Source organism: Polyodon spathula, chromosome 26, assembly GCF_017654505.1.
Source record: "Polyodon spathula isolate WHYD16114869_AA chromosome 26, ASM1765450v1, whole genome shotgun sequence".
NCBI classification, from domain to species: domain Eukaryota; kingdom Metazoa; phylum Chordata; class Actinopteri; order Acipenseriformes; family Polyodontidae; genus Polyodon; species Polyodon spathula.
The window spans coordinates 15,430,391-15,451,276 of record NC_054559.1 but is presented as its reverse complement, the minus strand read 5'-3'; the positions used below and the strand labels follow the sequence as shown (position 1 = coordinate 15,451,276).

The following is a 20,886-nucleotide window of genomic DNA, read 5'->3' as shown; positions in this document are numbered from 1 at the left end:
GATAAACCTCAAACCTATTAAAAACAAACATGGGAGAAAAATTTTTTTAATTTTTTAAAAAAAAATTTTTTATTTTAAAAAATAAAAAAATAAACAATTATATAGAAAAATTAAAAAATTTGAAAGAAAATTTAATTAATTTATTAAAACTTTATATTTTGTGTTTTAAAAATTTATTTTAATAAATTAAAATTTTTAATTTTAATACTTTTTATTAATAAAATTAATACTTAAAAAAAAAAAAAAATTTTTTAATATTAAAAAATTAATTTATTTTTTTATAATTAATTTATTGTCTTTGTTTTATTTTTTTTTCACAATAATTTAATTTAATAATTAAATACATTATATTAATATTAAACTTTTTTTTTTTTTTTTTTTTTACCTGAGGCATTGCTGCTGGATAAGAAGGGATTCAAAAAAATATGCATAGACCAACAGACTGTTGATGTCCATGTTTGAAATGTAATCTAATCTTAACAGTTACACTGGAGCTGCACAACAAACAAGCACATTATGGGTTATGTTAGTGTAGTATTTAATTAAAAATGACATCCAATTGAGAGGGGGTCCAAGAAGGCAGCAGCTGTGTCACTCAATTACCATCAATTAGATACAAACATATGACAGTCAAACTGTTGATTGACATGAGTTATTGCACCAACAATAACAAACGACACACTCGAGATTGAGGGGGCTTTAAGAGCAAAAGCATACGTTTCGTGTCCAGCCTGAGGGAGGTAAAAATAAGTAACCCACCTTGGCCTGAATCCCTGTCTAGTCATCTGAATGTAACAAGGATGTTTTTCCAGAATTATACAAGCGTACCAAGTACATTGTCTTCCAGAATCCTTTCAGCTTAGAATTAGTGACACCTGCTGGTCAAATTTAAATTGCAGTAAGGATCTTGAAGGCAGGCAAGAAGCTAATGTTTTAGTTGAGCTACTCAGGGAAACATATATTTTACCATATGTTAAATAAGGAAAGAACACTAACAATCAAGTTCAATTACGCTTTTGTGGGTAAGGGTGTTATCAATGATAGTAGATAACACATCATTGCAGATAGATCAGCTGATATCATAGAGCATGTGCTATGCAATAAAATACATGGACAACTGAATTTTAGCTGATGCGTTCTAAAATTAAACTTAATTACATAAATTGTTATTTTTTTATACAGTTTAACACAAGTACCCGATTAGCTGGGCAGAAACACATACACTGTACACTGTTTGTGCAATAACAGAGTCTCTACATACACAGCCTGGTAGGTCTCATGGCTGAAGTTTTTGGTGCTTAAGCATGATAAGAAATTCACAGATGCAGACGACAGGAACAGTTTGAATCTCGTTAGGAAACACTGGTTGATGAAATCCACGTTGGTTAAGTTTCTGAAACCAAAAATTGAATGATGGAGTGATATTTGCATTGGGACTCAATTGTGCTGGTGACAGTGTCTGGCACCTAAAACGCCAAACACTCCTGTCACTGCCAAATTGAGTCTCCATTGAAAAGTAAATAGAGCAAGATATATATATATATATATATATATATATATATATATATATATATATATATATATATATATATATATATATATATTAAATATATAAACATAAATCTAATTTAATTAAGACAGAACATACGTTTTTTTTTTTTTTCCTCGCTGGCCTGACGTCCTTTATTGTTATATTCTGTTAAATGTATCTTCTCTTGTTTCTCCATATTTCCTGACGCATACGTATGTTTGTTTTTTCTCCTCCTTACCTTTCAAACTCACCTGTCCATGGATTGACATCCAGACATGACGTAAATACTGTCATTAACATATAGGTTTCTCATTGAAATACTGAATAGTTATTCCGCCAGCTTTATGTAAATTGCACGCATTCCACGAGTCGGAAGACAGCAGAAAAGAGTTTCGTTATATGATGGAAATAGCGCTGGGGAGAAGAGTTGGGTTCAAACAGACGGAGACAGCGAGTTTCGGACTGTCGGAAGACATGGGTATTTACAAACACTATTGTAGTAAACGCACGAATTATCAGTACATGTGCTCTGCTCTTACAAAGCAAAGAATGTAAAAGAAATGATATATTCAATCAATACGGTTATACAATATATTACACACCAGTTACTGTATTAGTAAAAGCGTGCTGAAGTGACAAATACTGCCAGGAGACTATTTGGCAGAGACAGTATTTGGCATAACACCTGGTGGTGTCGCTGCGCGCAATTACAACTTCATGCCGCGCATAACATGTCAATCGGGTCTACAGTACTGGCCAACAGTTTTGCATCAACTAGAATTTTAGGTTTGAGACTTACTTAAAAAAAAAAAAAAAAAAACAGAAGGATAATTTAGGTGTTTTATTTATCATCGTGTAACTAATAAACTACAAAATTATATCGCAAAAGTCTATCGGAAGCCATAACAGATGTACTGTATTTCATGTTAGATTTTGAAATGTCACATTTTTCACATGAGCGAATAGAAATAAAGTGGATGCAAATGTATCATACTTTGTTTGGATCAACAAAATGTATGCGATATCCATTTTTTAAGCTTGTGACGTCATTACTGGGCGGGGTTCAAACCCTAGCCGACACACAGAAAGCAGACCTACAAAAAGCAGAGATTGAGTGTACGTGAATTGAAGAGCACCTTCCACCACCATCCTCAGACCACATTGCAGATGGGCATGTTTGGAATGAACTTGAACGATGCATTGGTCTTCACAATCCTCTGCCTACCTCTCTGTGAAATTGTTACAACTTCAGAGATTTGCGTCCGTCTAGTCACCTTCCAGCACCTTCAGGCTTCAATGCCAACTACACGTCAAGACTGGGAGAAAGGCAACCTGATGTCCCCATCTTAATAAAGTCGGTGGTAATAAAGTGCCCAGGCAGTGTATTAGACCAGTAACTAGACAAAAATGTATAAATCATTGGTTATTGAAGTTCTGAATAACACTGCAGACTTCACCTCAAAGATTCCCTCCACATTACTGCTCCATCTATAAGGTATGAAATAATTTCTTACTATGCACAGGAGCCCAGGATACAATAACCAGTTCAGAATAAACAGTGCTGTGTTGTCAAGAATGCATGAACATCATTTCAAAGCAACATGTTTCATTTCAAATTGGTTACACCCTTGTCACAGAACAGGCCAGACTCGACCGGTATTTGAAACTGCATACACTGGATCTCTTTTTTACTTGGGTGCCATTCTGAATTCTGTATTCTGCTGAACAATTTCCAAATGTTGGTATGCAAGCATGCACATTGTGTTTAATAATAATTAATAGGCAGAAGATATATTTCAAAGGAATGGCATGCAGAACAGGTTCACGAATTCACAAATACAACTTTTAAAGGAAAATTCTCTGTGTCAACAGTCACTGGGAGTTAAATCTTACAAATGGCAAAGTCATTGAACCATTCGGAGGTTTGCATGGAATCTAGACATGCGTAATTAATTGAAGCAATGTCTCAGGTACATTATTCACACTGCATGTATCTGGAATCTATAGCTGTGGTTAAACGTTTTGCATCTCCTAGAATTTTAGGATTGAGACATAATAAAACAATTACTTATTTTTTTATTTTTATACAATCATAATTTACTTAACATCATGTAATCAAAGAAACTACAATATGATATTGCAAAAGTCTACTGGAAGCCATAATAGTAGAGCAGTATATTCCAATCAGTTTTTCATCAAGTATATGGAAAACTGTAAAGCAGTATGTAATTTAATATGTTGATGTACCATTAATCAGCTGGTTTCATTCGAGTTTATGAAGCAAAAATAGTTAATTCTGTAGTTTTTGTTTTTTTCTCAATCCTAAAATTGTTGATGATGCAAAACTTTTGGCCAGATCTGCATAAAACGATACATACCTGTGTAACGATATCTCATGAAGAAGAAAGCATTACGATTTTTCGATACATGAACAGTTATACTCCACACAATAAACAATACTCTTTGGCCCATTCAAAGGAAAGTTGTGCAATTAGGTGCATATTGTGCAAAAAATTGTAATCTTAAAAAAAATAAATAAAAATGAAATACTGTTTCTGGGCTTCATGCTGCTACTAGTGCAAACAACAAGATGGAAGCATTGCATGTTAGCAAATTAACAGTATCCTTGTCTTGTTTCCAGATCCCCCACCCCCCCAAGTTGCAATACCTCTTATTTCAAATGGTTCACCTTAAAATCTTTTAAATTGCTTAAGACTTTATGATAGGAGCAGATATTAATAAATACTGTGTGCACACACACACACACTGATTATATATATCTATATATAGTATTTTACAAGGTTTGATATTAAGAAGGCAATGGATCTTCATAACTAAAGAATCTCAGTGATCACTGGCTATGATGCTAAGAGATTGTATTCTGTTCAGGCTATACTGGAAAACTAGGAACATCAATTTATCATTCCCAGGCAATGCATTTAAAAAACAGAAACTCACAAAAAAAAAATTAAATAAATAAACACTTAAATATTTCCATTCAAACATAAGGGAAACTGAAAGTATATTTATTGATGATGGGATTACAGTACACCAGTGTGTTTGGCAAGGTATATTACTGGCAGATACAAAATATGAATGAGAACAGAATGCTTTTGAAAACCTTTTTTATGTGAAACCGCTTCAATTTAAGGGCCCTCGTTTTTATGTTCTTATGACTTAATGCTTCATTCATCAGTTAATAGATTAGTTGAATTAAAATGGTGCAGTGTGCACACTGCTCTCAAGTAATTTCAATATTTCATACTACAGCAAATCTACAAACCCAAAAATGTGTGTAACCACTGTGGAGACAAAGGAGAGAGGGACAGGCATGCAGCTGCTTCAGTCTAAAAGCAACACCTTGGATTCTTTGCAATGAAAAATATTTAAGGCAGCAAAGCAGGATGACTACTATCCACGTGGCTGGGTTTAAAGAAACAGCAGCTCATTAAGATCCAGAAAGTCCGGGCTGAGCAATATTACCTTGATCCTTATGAATCTTACCGTAAGCAACTTTGTCATATATATATATATATATATATATATATATATATATATATATATATATATATATATATATATATATATATATAAAATTCCAGCTAGGGGCGGTTCTGTAGTTTTAAAGGTCAATAAACCTCTTTAGTCGGCGATCCAAACATGCTTTGCTTGTATCTCTTGCATAGCCCTGTCTCAATGAAGAACAGACGTCTGTCTTTAAATAATGCATACACATTTCTCTCGATATTATTTCCTTCAATTCATGGCTTTATTTTCTGAGCATGGCTGCAGGGTTAGTAAACTGTGTTCAATTGGTTTCACTGGTTTAAATCAGGTTTGCTTTCAATTTATAAGATGAAGAGGCGATACTGCAACTTAAAAGGTTTGAAAAGTAAACCTAAGACAGATAACGCATTCTTCTGGCATCCAATAGTCTATGTGTGCGTTATATATAATGTTTTTCCTTTTTGAAGTTGTCGGTTTTTTAAATTTAAATTTGTAAAGTTTTTTTCACTGTCAAAGTTCTTCAGGATGGTCAGACTCAGTTGGTCAGTTGTCGTCTCTCCTAATGTCCTTTGGTTTTTTAAATCTAAGTTCTCTGCGCGGCACGCTCAAAAGTACTGCCACTTTCCAAGGACAGTGTCTTTGATTGCATCAACATACTGCACAGGAACCCAGTAAACCCAATAGTAAGATGCTTCTGTTGGACCAAGCTGAAATGCCTACAAAAAAAAACAAAAAAAAAGACATATATATAAAAGATATATTTTAGACTTTTTTGGTCCCCTTACCTATAACTTTAATAATCCTGGGCAGTTAATGATGTAATAATCAAATTGTATTTTTGCTTTCTCATATTTTCTGTATGTATTTTTTATACATTTTAATATATATATATTAGCTATATATATATATATATATATATATATATATATATATATATATATAAAATCTGTATTCAAGTTGTTTTGACCAGTTAGGTGTGTTTCTCTTTCTAGGTACCTGCTTCTGCCTACCTGTCCACTAGATGGCACTGGTTTTTACTTCTATAAAGACACTTTGGCTGAAGCTATTATTTTACATTTAAGAAATTTTTCTGACAGTCAATCCCAAACCTGAGGGGCATGCACAGCTAGCAATACCACTCATACAACTCTAATGGAGGAAGGGAATCAACCCACTAACATACTGGGGGGGGGGGGGGTGCACTACTCCAAAGCACACCAACATGAACACAAGGTTTTATAAAACACCCCTCTGGATGTGTTTTTGGATTATTCTCTTAGTACCTACCATCATGTAATAGTCATCATGTCCTTCAATAGGTTCAGTGACAACATTTTTGATCGAGCCCATGGGGAGCTTCTCGGTTCTCTCTGTAAAAACAAAAACCAAAAAACAATGCTTTTTTTTTTTTTTTTTTTTTTTTTTAACAGCATGGAAATTGTCATTTCTTGTTTTGTTTTATTTTTTTAAACAATACACCCATCCTGCCCAAACCATCTGGACAACACAGGGTGAACTGATCCAACACACAATGGAGAACTTTCTTTTGATTTGATAAGCACATCCAAACCAACCACTGGGCAGGTTTCACATCGGCAGTGGTGGCTCCTAACCCATTCCAGAGCCGGGACCCCCTTGATGTTTCAGGATTTCTGATCATCTTCATGGGCGGCGGCCTCTCCTTTTGGAATCTGTCCCAAACTACACCCTAGTTAACCCTAAACACAGTGCCCGACTGGGGAATGTTTCACAGACCACCTGGGATTGCCTCACAGACCGGTTTGGACAAGTCCAGCACATTACTTCTAATAGACAAGCTTATTAGAAACCTGCTGTGACAGGTATACCAACCACAACAGAGGAGGGAGAAGCCTCACGATGGCATTACGGTGCACACTATACAAATAATACTGAACATGTGACACAAACCAAACCACGCCTGGTTTCTTCTTTATCATAACACATGTCCATGATGTAGACACATGAACTACAAGACAGGCTTTCTTCATATTGAGTCTGTCTCTGAACTCAGCGTCCCCAGAACACAGACAGCAGCTCGTGCATGGCTGCTCTTACCCTTGGTTCCGATCCAGAGTTGATCCTGCTCCAGTTTAAACGTTAACCTCACTTTCCCACCTGATTTGTTGTACATTCCAGATAAAGGCACCGTCGGCAAGCGTTCCTGCGGAACAAATGAAAAATGATCAGTGGCTCTCCTAGTGGGGGGTGACAGGCCTGCGTTGTGATAAATGGCTTCATTACTGTTCGTGCGTGCTTAATGTTTGTTTATTAAGCAGACATCTTTATCCAAGGCGACTTACAGAGACCAGGGTGTGTGAGCTATGCATCAGCTGCAGAGTCACTTACAACAACGTCTCACCCGAAACACAGAGCACAAGGAGGTTAAGTGACTTGCTCAGGGTCACACAGTGAGTCAGTGGCTGAGCTGGGATTTGAACCCGAGACCTCCTGGTTACAAGCCCTTTTCTTTAACCACTGGAGCACACCGCCTCCTTATTCACACTTATTCACTCGTTAATGAACACTCATATCCACTGAGACTAACCTGCAATGGGAAAAATACACTTCCCATCAGTCTATACCCCCAACAACCGAAAATCAGCAACAGAAAAATGATTACAGACATCTAGAGAAAAAGGGCTTTTCCAGCATTGCAGGTTACAGTGTTGAGTATGGAGTGAGAGATATCAGGCTTTCAAACACAACGTATTAAATGATGCTTACCTTTGTTCCTTTTACAGAGGGCATTATGTCTTCCGGTTTTCCTTTGTCCAACACTTTTCTGTGTTGCTAGGAGACAATTTGCGTATATATTTAGTTTTCCCGCACCGCAGTCAAAGTGAACGTAACATCGTGCAGTTTATCATTTCATTTCTAACACAGAACGTGATCTTCACTTGTAAACTCTCAGAATGAGCACAGAGCAGCCTTCTCCTTTATGCAGACCCTCCGAAGGAAGTAAACCCTACTACTGAAACGGTGGGACACTTGAAAGACGCTTGTTATGAATGATTTCTTCTGAAGGAAATCTGCATGGACAGGGCTCTAATGTTGCATTTTCAGAGATCACACGGACCATCAGTGACTGAAATCACTTTCTACACTGTTACTTGCTTTTACTGCCTAACGAAACATCTAAAGTGGTGAATAAAGGCATGTACTAGCAGCATCAATTATTTTTGTCATGCATTGATAAAATCCTGCGTGTCGCAGGTGCAGAGAAGCGCCAAGCCGGTCAATTTGACAATTTTGGTTTTTAAGATTTAAATTGCTCTGTGTTCCGGAATATAATATTCATGCCCGTTTGTTCTTTTCCTAATATATATATTAGACATACTGACGCCGTTTGAGCCACATATTCGCAAGAAATTGATAATTATGAGCACGTTTACCTAGAAGTGCCAAAGCAGGTCATTTTAACAGGTTATTTCAATACATATTTAATGAACAAATATAGCCTATAATCCTGCTTGTTCTATTCAATACAATCAGTCCCGTGATCAGGTGGCGTCTACCTGTCTACATTCTTGAGTGCTTGAAAAACATGCCTCTCTGAGTCATAGGTACCCCCGTGTATAGCACTGCAGGTTCATTCTCAGCTCTATGCAGAAAACAGTGGCGATCGGAAATGATTGGGGGGGGGGGGGGGGGGTTTAAAAAAAAAAAAAAGCCTGAGACAGTGGAATACTACAATGCCACAAAGTTCAGTGTGGATGGGCTGGACAAGGTAGCATGACTGTATTCAGTCAAAGGCAGATCTCGCCGGTGGCATGTGGCTGTATTTGATAACATTTTGCACCTGGCAGCCATCAATGCTTATGTATTGTATAAGGAATGTACCCGGGAAAACTGCAACAGGAGGGACTTCACCTTGCAGTTAGCCATGGAGCTTCGGAAGCACATATGGATCAGAAAAGGGCAGAGACAGATGCCCCTTCTGGCAGCGCTGCCGCCACTCGCAAGAGGAATCAGTGCTAGGTTACAAAACACAATGACAACAACTCTGGATGTTTGCGCCGGTCGTGCAGTGTGCAGTAAATATTCAGGGAATGTGGAGAAGCGAGTATTGTGTGTGTGGACTGTACAGGTTAGAAAGCTGCCAAGTATGTAGGCTAAATAAATATGTTATGTAAATAGGTTATTGCATTATAGTTATTTATGTTTTGAAGTAGTGCAGTATGTACTATGTTTGAAAAAAAAGACCCTTTGATGTTATTTTTACAAAGAAATAAAATGTTTATACAATATTGTATGTACAGAGTCCCGTTACAAAATAGTTACCAGTGAAATGCTTATTTTATTTATGTTTTACTTAAGGTTTTCTTGTTTTGTAGTGCCCCTTTTGGGAAAAAAAAAAATTAAGTATGGTGTTTCTGCTATGCAAATATTTGATTTGATGTTCATAAGTTTTAAATGATTGTTTGTCTTTCAATATCCCATTACAGCTGTGTAAAAAGCTACTGGTTAAAATGAGTGATTTGGCACTTCTGGGTAGTTTGAAATTCCGGCTCTTCTAGTGTTAACGAAACAAGAGGAGACAGGAACAGCCCGCCCGCCCCCTCACAGTTTAAGAGCCCCTGCACGAGAGATCCCTTTGCTCAGGCTGTTAAAAAAACATTTTCGATTTAGCTACCTTTTGCTGGCATAGAGGTTCCTTTTTGTTTTCCTCTGCTTTCACTTCTTGTTGAATGACTTCTTTAGGCGTGTTAACCGCTAAAACATCATTAATCGTTGATCCTACCACCATTATTTTTGCCCCGTTGGTTACTTTAATTTCACGTAGGGTTTTGTCCTCAGGCAGGAGACCCTTGTACATCACTTTTTGCATAGAGGGTGGAAGACCTGAAGAGTAAAACACATGTTGCTGGGATCAGTGTGTCAGTGTTGTATGAAAATCGTCACATTAAAACTGGTGTCTGTGTTTCACAATTATCTGTGGGACCAGGGCTTGAGTCAATTCCATTTCAATTCTCTTTTTAATCAATTCCAACACAACACTGATCAAAATTCCAGTGGCAACAAATTACTTAAAATTGAAGTCACTGTTGCTAGCCATGTACATTGTTCAACTGCTTTCATTTGAAGCCAATTACAACAATGATTACATCTCTGAAGCATCAATTCCAATTTCAAAGACAGGAATTGACCCCAACCCTATGTGGTAGCTGTCAGACTACCAGGACGCACAATGAGGTGATGCAGCCTTACCTGTGAGTGAGTGGATCCTCTCTTTTAAACTGGCTCCTGTGCCATCGAGAGGGATTCTCAAATCATACTTATTTTTGTTCCAAATGATTTTCAAATCCACCGTTTCTTTTCCGTCGTCGGTGTCGCCCCCGTTGCTGACGGAGGCCTGGCACTGAGCGCTGCTGTCTCCCCCGTCCTCCTGGCCGCCTTGCTCGTTGGCTTCCGCATCCCCGTCTCCTAGGATTGCACAGTTGGACTCCTCTCTCTTGGGACTGCCTTCTGTTTCCATCACAACAGCTTCATTTCCTTCGAAATACAGTCACGGCATAAAAGTCAATAAAGACACAGCTACACACTACAGAATTACCAAATTCTGCTTCCTAAAGTGTAAAGAAAGCTGATGAATAATGTTACGTTAACATATTGAATTACATACTGAATCTCATGAAGTACTGTACTACTATTATGGCTTCCAGCAGACTTTTGCAATATCATTCTGCAGTCCCCTCCCCCCAATTATGTCTCAATCCTAAAATTCTAGGTGATGCTAAACTTTTGGCCACATAGCTCTACATGTCTATTGTTTTGATTTGTTGTGCATATGAAATCAAACCACTGGAACTGAAAATCCTGGAAAATTGTCTTGACTTTAGTTGGCCACACATGCAATGAATTTAAAATAGTATGAGGAAATTAATACACAGCCACAAGTAAAATGCATGAGAATTTTCAGGAATGTTTTAAGAAACTGTTTCTCTACCACCGATTGCTGACCGAAAATTGAAATTCTGACACCCCGAGGTTTTCGTGCAGGTAGGTATATAAAGGATAGAAATGAAAAATCTTGGTGCTTAATAAATGTGCACATGACTTTATGTATTGGTATTTATTTATTTTTTGTATTTGATCTGATGACATAATATTTTGTTAGCCTACTTGTGTAAGTAATCACAGTTATAAATATATTTTTTGTACCAGTTCTGACAGAGAAGCCACGAAACTAGCTGCGCAGTGCGAGTCTAAAAATAGTCCTGTTTTAACTTAGCAAGACACTAGACTCAAAGCCAAGAATGACTGCGGAGATTGTCTTATATGTTGTAAACAGGCCTCCTCCAGAAGGTGTTTTCCTGTGGTGCATAAACTTTACTGAATCAGCAATTTGCAGACGAGTCTACTTCAGTCACTCCTCTCTGTAACTTTCGCCTTGTCCTATAGCCGCTATATTATTATTATTATTATTATTATTATTATTATTATTATCAGAATATGAAAATAAGAATTTGTTTCATAAATCCACAAACTCGAAATATTAAACAGACCGTCACGAAAGCATGAAAGTTGCTTTTTAAAATGAATTATACGGTACACAGATTATTATTATTATTATTATTATTATTATTATTTCGGTTGTTGGTCTTTATTATAGCAGATGACAGCTGTAGCAAACGTGACCCAAACAACTCTAAAACAAAACAGCGGCTCTCACTCTAAACACGACCGTTATTGCAAACGCGTAAATCTTTTTCTATTCATGCTGCAGGTTATTTGTGGCATTCTTATCCAGAGCTATATAATTATGTAACATCTTATTTTATTTTATTTTTTTGCTACACCGGCATTAGCATGTAAGCATGCGACCCAGCAAGCACGCAGCTCGCACAGACCTCCTCCGATTCTTAACACATTACCCCACCGAGGTTACTAGCAGCTACAATCGGGATTGCCTCTGTCTTCCTCTGAAATGCTGCTGTGATGCTTGCTCTGTACTCACCGTCCTGGGACGCCATGATGATTGTGTACAATACGCGATACGCCTTCTGGGAAACGTGCGTGCTGACGATTGAGCAACGCGGCTTCCGTGGTGATCAGGCGTTTCTATTACAAAAAAGCGAACAAAAAAAACACGAGAAACCACGCACTGAAGTTCAGTGCCCTGGGTTACTGTACCGAAACCTGTGGCTGCGCTTTAAAAGGATTTCATGCATGTTTTTATTTTCTCTGGCTTTGAGCCCATTAGTGTCATGTTGGTGTTTTTTTTTTCCTCCAAAAGTACAACAAATACAAAGTTGTATTTGTAATTTTAACAATGTAAAATTGTACCCAATTTCAGTTGGCTGTCACAAATACACTTATTAAATTGATTGTCCCAAAAGGTGGTTTACACACACACCGCCCCTTAGAAGGTACAGCGACGTGTTTTTAAGAAATAACAAATATTAAAACAAAGAAAAAAAAAAGAAAACACTGCCCAGATTTTGGGTTACTGTATTTTTTAAGAAGGTCGACGCAAACAGCGCAAAAAAATAATCGCAGAGTCCTATTCTTGAAACGACGTGCGCAAACATTTTTGCCTTCCTGGTTAAATATAGGTTTCACTACGCTAGATAATTGGCGTTAGTGCAGACTTCAGCGACAAGCGGCAATCAGACGTACAACATTTTTGGAATTTAAGGTTTATGTAAACCTTCAGTTAAGATTTTTTTTGTTATTATTATTACTATATACAGAATATCAGGAGCTAATCTATTAGTATTATGGCAGACCTCCGGTTGTTTAATGTGGTGATTCTGGGAATCGGATTTATGCTGATTTTTACCGCGTTTACAACATGTGGAAACACTGAAGTGAGTACACTGAGTGTGTTGAACTGAACTGACAGACCTGGTGAGGTTAGCTGTATTATTTACAGTGTTAAACTATGCTCAAAGCGTTTAAGTTTCTATGGCTTGTAAGATACAACAGTGTTGTACTGGTAACAGTGTAAACTGTTTGCATACTTTGTTTTGAAATGAAGTGTTTCACTTGGTAAAATCCGGATCGCGGCTTGTTTTGTAGTGCAGTGATTTTCTGAAACGTGATATTTCTGAAACGGTTTATTACTGTATTGATGGAGCCCTGATAGTGCAGCTTGAGAAATATCAGTATTTATTTATTTACTTCAAAGAAGGGGGGATGACCAGAAACCAGTGAAACACAGTAGTTACAGCGTGATAACCTGCAACACTCCCAACATTTCCGTTCTAATGTACTGTGCTGAATATTTGTTTGAGGCTCATTTATGACAGAAACTGCTTCAGTGGCTTGATATGCAAATCTTTGTTTTGTAATTGTATTCTTACTTGTAAACAAACAAACGAACAAACAAAAACAAGTTAAACATTAACAGGTCAGATCAGTACACTTCTTATTGAACTGATTTTGATCACTTGCGATAAAGAATGTCGTTAAAGTAATAAATATACAAACGTTTAAAAATATATATTTAAACTTTAAAACGCGCAATCAGAATTAGACAAAGAGCGCACTAAAGAAAGAACGATTCCAAAACGTTTGTCTACTTGACTTTCTTTTAGTTTTGCGTTATTAACTAATATTCACGCAAATATGCACTGGCTGCCGCCGCCCCTCTCCTGACTTCTTCCGTTCCCTTCCCTTCCCTTCAGGGATAAGCGGTCATGTGAGTGCGGAGATTTGAGAATAGTCATGACTTAATGGCTTATCTGGTCTCTGAAGCTTGAGTTGGTTCGTTTCCAAAAGTTTGTCTCTTGGAACTAGCAGCTAATAAATTGAGGATACAGCACGTGATTGCTGTTACTGGGTCCATACCTTTGATCTCCAGATTGCATTGAATAGATACAACGTCTTACGATGTGATCCAGCACCCTCTCCAGAAATAAAAGGCAAAGTTAACTCTGGGCTTTCACGTTCAGTGGAGACGTGGAAATGTGGAATTTCCTTGTGATGCACAGCAGGTCAAGTATCTATCATGGCCTTTTCTCTCTCCCCAACACTTTAAACAAAACACTGCATTATACAAACGGATGTGTTCATGTGATACTGTTAAAAAGTTATTCTGCTAATGGCTTTTCAATCGCTAGAAATGAATAGCGACCATTACAGTTGATCGTTTGTTACTAGCTAATTTATCTTATAGTAGCTTCCTTTCAGTTTATGCAGCCCTTGGATAAAGGGCTCTGAATTCCTGTCTTGCCTTTTCTTTTCAGCAAACGGTTATAAAAAGCTTGTCAAACTCCACTTTTCAAGGAAGTGGCTACAACAGGTAAGAGTCCAATCCCACTGAAGTTGGACATTTTCCCTTTATGTGGACTGTAGTTGGCACTTGTGTGCAGTCTTCCTGTTTCTGAAGCAAAACAATGCAGTGCTTCATCCAACAAAGGCTGGTTTCTTTAACAGTGAATGGTAATGTCATGTGCTTACCATTGTATACAGATATATCCTGCTCTAGAGAGCTCACTGATTGAAAACTCAGGGAGTAACACAGCATCTGAGTCTGCAATAATTAAAACAGGCAAGCAAATGTTAATAATAATAAACATACTGTGTTTGTCTCTTACATCTTAATGTGTTTTGTTTTTTGACAGTCTAGCTATTATATATGGGGTGTTTTCAGCCTCTAATCTAATAGCCCCCTCCATTGTGGCTTCTATTGGACCCAGGTTGTCTATGATATTCAGTGGACTTTTATATAGGTAAGCACACCTGAAACCCCGCCCGCGGGGTGGAGCGGGGTCCTCGCCCCACCCCGCCCCATATAACTGTAACAGTTTCTATTCTGAACCTAATGGCTTTTTTTTATGTCACTCATTGCTGTCCAGTGGTTATATAGCTGTGTTCATCTCTCCGGCAACATGGTCCTTTTACTTGACTTCTGTACTGATTGGAATAGGAGCTGCTGGTAAGTAACCATGTCTTCTTGCCTATTGAAAATCATATTCAACCTAAATACTTACTATTTTCATTAACATATAATGATATGTATTTTTTCTGATTTAATTTTGATGTATTTAGGCTTTGTATTCATGTAGGGAAAGTAGGTCTTTACGATTATCTTTTGTTGGTATGTTATACTAGGGTTCCTAGGTATTAGTTGTATACATAGACTTGCAGACACATCATGTTTCTGATCAAGTTGTGCAAATGTGACATTTTAAAAGTATTGTTTTTTAAGAGTCGATCTGCTTTTCAGCTTTATACTAACAATGGAAAATGTAATTCTGGAGAAGTAATTGAAAACCAGCTGATCTGGAATTCATAATATTCCTCAAATGATTTACCAGCTCTGCCTTATTTAAAGTGTGTCAGCTGACCAGCAGCCAGCAATATCAGGAGGACTTGGGCACAGCAAACATAACCCTTCGCCAAGGCAACTGTTTGCAAGCAGTACTTTTATTACCAGAGAAACTATAATTAATAGTAATACAAAGTAAATGTTTGAAGATTTATGTTGATAATGGTATTAAGATCTGAAAAGCATGAAATACTACAAGCTGTGAATATCGATTGGTATGTTCCCTTACCAAATGATTAAGTGGAGACACAGTGGCACAACAATGGAAGTTCAATGGGTCTGTTGTAAGTGTCAGTGGTGGCACAGGAGCAGCCACCTCAACACAACCCTAACGGTGCCACATACCAGTGTACAGTGCAGACGACCACAGTGCAGAGTACTGCAGTGGAAATGAAGACTGAAAAGAGACAGACAATGCAGTGTGATATAGGGCAGTGGAGGAACTGAGAGCAGGCCCTGTTTATGCCCCCCTGCCCTTCCTGGTGAACATGGTACTTTCACCTCTGTGTCTGTTTGGAGCTTGACCCTTGAGATCATGCTGCTCAGCTGTTGTTTGAGTGTGAGGGTGCATGTGGTAACAGTCTGCTGTTTTAACAGTGCTATGGACAGCTCAGGGGAACTTTCTTGTTCTGAACTCAGATGCAGATACCATCAACAGGAACACAGGGCTGTTTTGGGCCCTCCTGCAGTGCAGGTAATAATGGGTTCATTGCACAGGTGCAGTATGTGTTTAATTACAATCACCTGCATTCTTTAAGAGAGTATACATGCTGCAGGTGTTGCTTGTTCAACTTCAACTGGAAGAAGGGCCTGTTGGGAAAAGTCACATCCCACAGACAATACCAGCTACCAGCCTAAGCCAGGATGCACACTTTATGTCACTTGGTTGATCTGCATTTTGGTCTGGAAGCGTATAATAAGCCGAACTCATCAGCCGCCCCCGTTTCTCACTGTTGTATTATCTTTCAACCCTAGCATGCTGTTTGGAAATCTCTACATTTATTTGGAGTGGAATGAGATAGCCGCTGTCACAGGTAATGCCCCCATCTGAGCTACTTCATTGGAATTCTGAGGTTATCAGCCATGTGCTGTATCCAGGATACAGTAGCTGATCCCTGATTTTATAAAGTCAGCTGGACACTGCAGCACAGTCTAGATCATTAACACAGACCTCATTGTATCACATGTTAAATTCAGCATTGGTATACTGCACACCATAGAGCTTCTGAGCCAGTTACATTGGTGTTGTTTGTGTGATTTTGTTTCTTTGCAGACACTGACAGAAGGACTCTATTTATAATTCTTCTGGTCCTTTCTCTGTTGGGGACAATGAGTTTTGTTGTTTTACGAAAGACCGGGGGTCGAGAAGAACCTTTGAAGGAAGAAGAAGAAGACGATTCCTTGCTTCCGGCCTGTGCTGTGTACGTAAAGCAAGTGAAACCGTGCATGTACAGGAATGGAGACACTCAGATCCCCAGCTGCTTAACACAAGCTACCCCTGCAGCTCAACAATAATACCGCAGCTCCAGTACATGTGGTATTGTGGCCTGTTTGCAATAACAAAGCAATTCTGACAAACTTTTTGATTCCCTCACAGGTATAAAGAAAGAACAGTGCCTACAGTCAGAGGGCTCACCACTGAGTTCAGTATGCATCATTTTAAATACTCTCTTCTCTCAAAGGTGCATGTGGTTTTTACTATTTTAAAAATAACATTTACAACATGAATATTTAAGGATGCCCCTCTTGAATTTGATAAAGGTCTCAACAGAAATACACAGGTTGGTCAGTAAATTGCATCCCTTTATTTTCCCCCCAGTGACAATGCTGAAACTGTTTGGCACAAAAACCATACTGCTCCTCAGTTTCTGTATGGCGTACAGTGGTAAGTAGAGTAAAACACAGAGCTGCATTAAATACTGCAATGCATAAGCTTACAGGTCAGGGACTTGCTTGCCATTAACCCTTTGCTGCCCAGTGTCCAATATATTGGGCATTGTGAAAAGAAGCAGTAAATAGGTATGGGAACATACCCAGGGCAGTAAAGGGTTAACCTTTTTATTTTTTTTACCAGCAGATATAATACCAGTGTGGTGTCGTGTGTCTTCTGATCTGCAGTCGGTATGCGCAGTTCTTATACACACTGTTTTGGCCCGTGGCTGTAGTGCTGCCTCTAAAGTCCATTTACTGTACAGTGCATTGCAGATACTATTTACTTTTTCCTCTCTTTCAGGTCTTGAGCTGACATTTTACAGCGGAGTTTATGGAACTTGCATCGGGGCTACCACACAGTTTGGAGCGGCAGCTAAGGGGTTAATTGGGCTCTCGGGCATTTTAGTTGGAATCGGTGAAATTGTGGGTAGGTTCTCAGCTGAAATAGACATGCACTGCACAACAGTTTGAGCCAATAGGTAACCGTGGGTGTTTTGGACTGTTTTAGGCGGTGGCCTGTTTGGACTTTTATGTAAAAACAACCGGTTCAGACGCACATCTGTGGTTTTCCTGGGCATGGTGGTGCATTTCGTAGCCTTTTACCTGATCTTCCTGAACATTCCCGATGACGCGCCCGTGGTCGTGCAGACTGGCACCCAGAGCAAGTCTTACCTCACCCCAAGGTACTCCTACAGTTCTCTCTGTCACAGGACAACGTGGCAAAACAATACAGATCTTTTCAGCAATGAAACAACCAGCATTCCTGCTGCAGACGTGCGCGATCCCAGTTTAATTACGAGAGATATGAAAAGCGATATGGCAAAGCAGGGGACGGTTTTGGGGGGGGGGAATTGGAAATTGTTACCTGACAATGTGCTCATCAAAGAAAATAACTATTTGATGTTTGTCTTCAGCTGTTTTTTGTACTTGAAACGGTAGCTTTGAGGAAAATAAAACACAGATGATTGCTACATTTTTTCATTTGTGTTTAATGCCTGTCATAGTGATGTCCTCTGTGTAAATGTCTGATTTGACCTATTGTTCTCATGGTACTGTCACCTGCCATGTGTTCTTGCTGGAGGGGGCATGTACTTTACTGGCATACCTTGTTTGTTTCTCGTTTCCCGCAGTGTGCCTGTCGCCTTGTTGTGTAGTTTTTTGCTTGGACTGGGTGACAGCTGCTTTAATACCCAGCTCTACAGTATCCTGGGATGTCTGTATGCAGAAGAAAGTGCCCCTGCGTTTGCTATATTCAAATTCATACAGGTAACGTACACAGTCATTGTGTAAGAGAGTACTTAGGCATTCAAAGTGTAACACGTTAACTAAACAGGTGCTTGGGTTTGTGTGGATCGCTGTTCTCTGCAGAGTTTAAGAAAAGCAGCGATCATCACAAATCAAAGCAGCTTGTTTCACTTTGAGAGGCAAATAGGCCCCAATCAACCCCAATGCCCCTTACCTCTTTCCTGTGGAGCGCTTGATCAGAATAATCGGCTCCTGCAGCACCAACACTTAGAAACATGTCTATAATAACCGTGGCGAACGCCAATACGAGATTCATTGATGTAATACTGCTTCTGTGTGTGCTTTCAGCGTTTGTAATATGAACTGTGTTTTGTTTTTCAGTCTATATGTGCTGCAGTGGCCTTTTTATACAGCAACTATTTGCTGCTGTCCTGGCAGCTTTTTGTGATGGGCATCTTTGGTTTCTCCGGCAGTCTCTGCTTCTTCCTGGTAGAGAAGATGAACGACTTGCTTCTCGGCTTACCTGAATATTAACTCATCACCTTTAAAACAAACAAAAAATAATGTTAAGATTAATTTACACAAAAATGTGCCGAGGGCCAATGATTTTGAATTTTATGGTACAAGAATGAGAGATTTTATGCATTTCGGATTGTGTTTCCTTACGGTTGTGCGCTACAATGTAAGACAAGGGCCCTTAATGCCAGTATTTGTGTATTACAAAGCAGCGGTTGTGAGAAGAAACCAGGAGTTGTGCAAGTTGCACAGAAATTGGTGTCGTGTAACTTGCACAGTTTTTAGACCTCAAGGGGATTGAGGCATTCTCATGTCAACCCTTTAGCGACATTGTGACCGCATGGTACATCAAAGGGTTCTTGTGGCTATTGCTTGATGTGCAATAATACCTAACTCTAAAAGAGTCTGCTAGCTTCAAATTAGGATTGAACATGAGAATGTCTTTCGTAGGGGATATTGATATTTTTAATATTATTGAATCCTCATAAGCTCAATATGCTGTATGCATTTGTTGAACTGTATTTTAATGTTTTAACTGGACTCGGGGGACCCTCATTTGGCTAGTGTCAGGTTTAACTCCTGAAGGAGTTCTTTATAGGATCAGGGAGAATGCACCCTTGATATAAGACTGACCGAAAAAAATAGACATTGTTTGCAAATTATTTCAAAGAAATTCTCTTTTTTTTCACAATTGCACACTTTGTTCAGGTGCTTATAAAACAACAAATAAAATTAGGAGTCATTTATTTGAAAAGTGTATTTCTATACAAGCCTAACTTTCAATAAATGTTTTAATGATAGAATACTGTCATTTTTTTTTAAAGGCAAAGGAAAAAATAAGCCATATTTTATATTGTTAGTGTAATCAAAAGATGGACATTTCAGGTCTTCATTGCACCTTTATTGTATCTTACAAGAATGTGTCCTTGTCTCGGTTTACAATGTACATGTATATTTATACTACTAAGGCTGCATTAGGCGATCAATATTATTTACTTCCCCATGCATGTACTTTATAGATAATAAATCAGTGTATTATATGCGATTTGTTTGTAATAAATACAGGAAAATGTGTTTGATGCAGATATTTTTACATGCTGGACTTTATGATTATACTAAATGTTTTTGTAATGCAAACAGGTGTTCTGTCTGTATATTTTGAATTTCCACATGGAATGTGTTTTGCATTAGTTTTTTTTATAATGCCAGTTTCATTGGTGTTGCAGATGGTTTAGTAACTGTTAAACATAGTTGTTTGAGACTATATACGCAAATGATAAAACTGGGTTTTAAATTAATTATGTAAGACCAAGCACATTATCTTGTTGAGAAAGTGACGCTAAAACAATGTTGACTCCTTTTTCTTTTTTGTATACAATTATATAAAAACTCTTATGGAAGGAAAATATATTTTGTTAATATATTAACATGCAATATATTATCATTTTAGTCAATCTTTTATATTCTTGAATGTTTATGAGATGTTTTTTTTTCTTTTTTTTTTGCATTTGTATAACTACTAACTACTTTAAAAGTATTAACATGTCCAAAAAAATATTAGAGTATGATTTTTATATTGTGCAACATAATGGAAATATATTGGCATATATTCTATAATACATTTTGTAATCTTCAATATATTGAAATATATTCATTAATATATTGCATTATATTTCTCAATATATTAAAATATATTTTCGTTCTGTAAGGAAAAATAAAATACATTTAAATTTAAAGTTACTGTATATTGGCTCTGTGTTTTTTTTTCTTTTTTTAAATATTAAATCTGCTGTTACTTTTGATTGGTGTTTCTTTTATTTTTTTTGCCAACTTTTACTACTTGTTCACTGATCATAAG

At 37.7% G+C, this 20,886-nt stretch overlaps 2 protein-coding genes across 3 annotated transcripts; one reads left to right on the top strand and one right to left on the bottom strand.

The window, feature by feature from the left end:
* Positions 1-4,541: 4,541 nt before the first annotated feature.
* On the bottom strand, positions 4,542-12,094 carry ubfd1 (ubiquitin family domain containing 1). Of its 2 annotated transcripts, none has more exons than XM_041230025.1 (7): positions 12,018-12,094; positions 10,268-10,552; positions 9,693-9,901; positions 7,784-7,849; positions 7,115-7,220; positions 6,326-6,408; positions 4,542-5,754 (listed from the first exon to the last, which is right to left on the bottom strand). In XM_041230025.1, exons 1-7 carry the CDS (start codon positions 12,031-12,033, stop codon positions 5,644-5,646), a joined length of 876 nt encoding a protein of 291 aa, XP_041085959.1. In that variant the 5' UTR covers positions 12,034-12,094; the 3' UTR covers positions 4,542-5,643. The 2 variants fall into 2 exon arrangements, with proteins under 2 accessions (XP_041085959.1, XP_041085961.1); XM_041230027.1 differs by lacking the exon at positions 12,018-12,094 and adding an exon at positions 11,911-11,987.
* Positions 12,095-12,635: 541 nt separating this feature from the next.
* Positions 12,636-20,518, top strand: LOC121300993 (UNC93-like protein MFSD11). The gene is made up of 13 exons (XM_041230050.1): positions 12,636-12,870; positions 14,251-14,306; positions 14,629-14,736; positions 14,863-14,942; positions 15,933-16,029; positions 16,311-16,369; positions 16,609-16,756; positions 16,933-16,982; positions 17,155-17,220; positions 17,569-17,694; positions 17,776-17,950; positions 18,398-18,533; positions 18,894-20,518. The coding sequence occupies exons 1-13, from the start codon at positions 12,781-12,783 to the stop codon at positions 19,044-19,046; spliced, it is 1,344 nt and encodes a 447-aa protein (XP_041085984.1). The 5' UTR covers positions 12,636-12,780; the 3' UTR covers positions 19,047-20,518.
* The last annotated feature ends 368 nt before the right edge of the window (positions 20,519-20,886 follow it).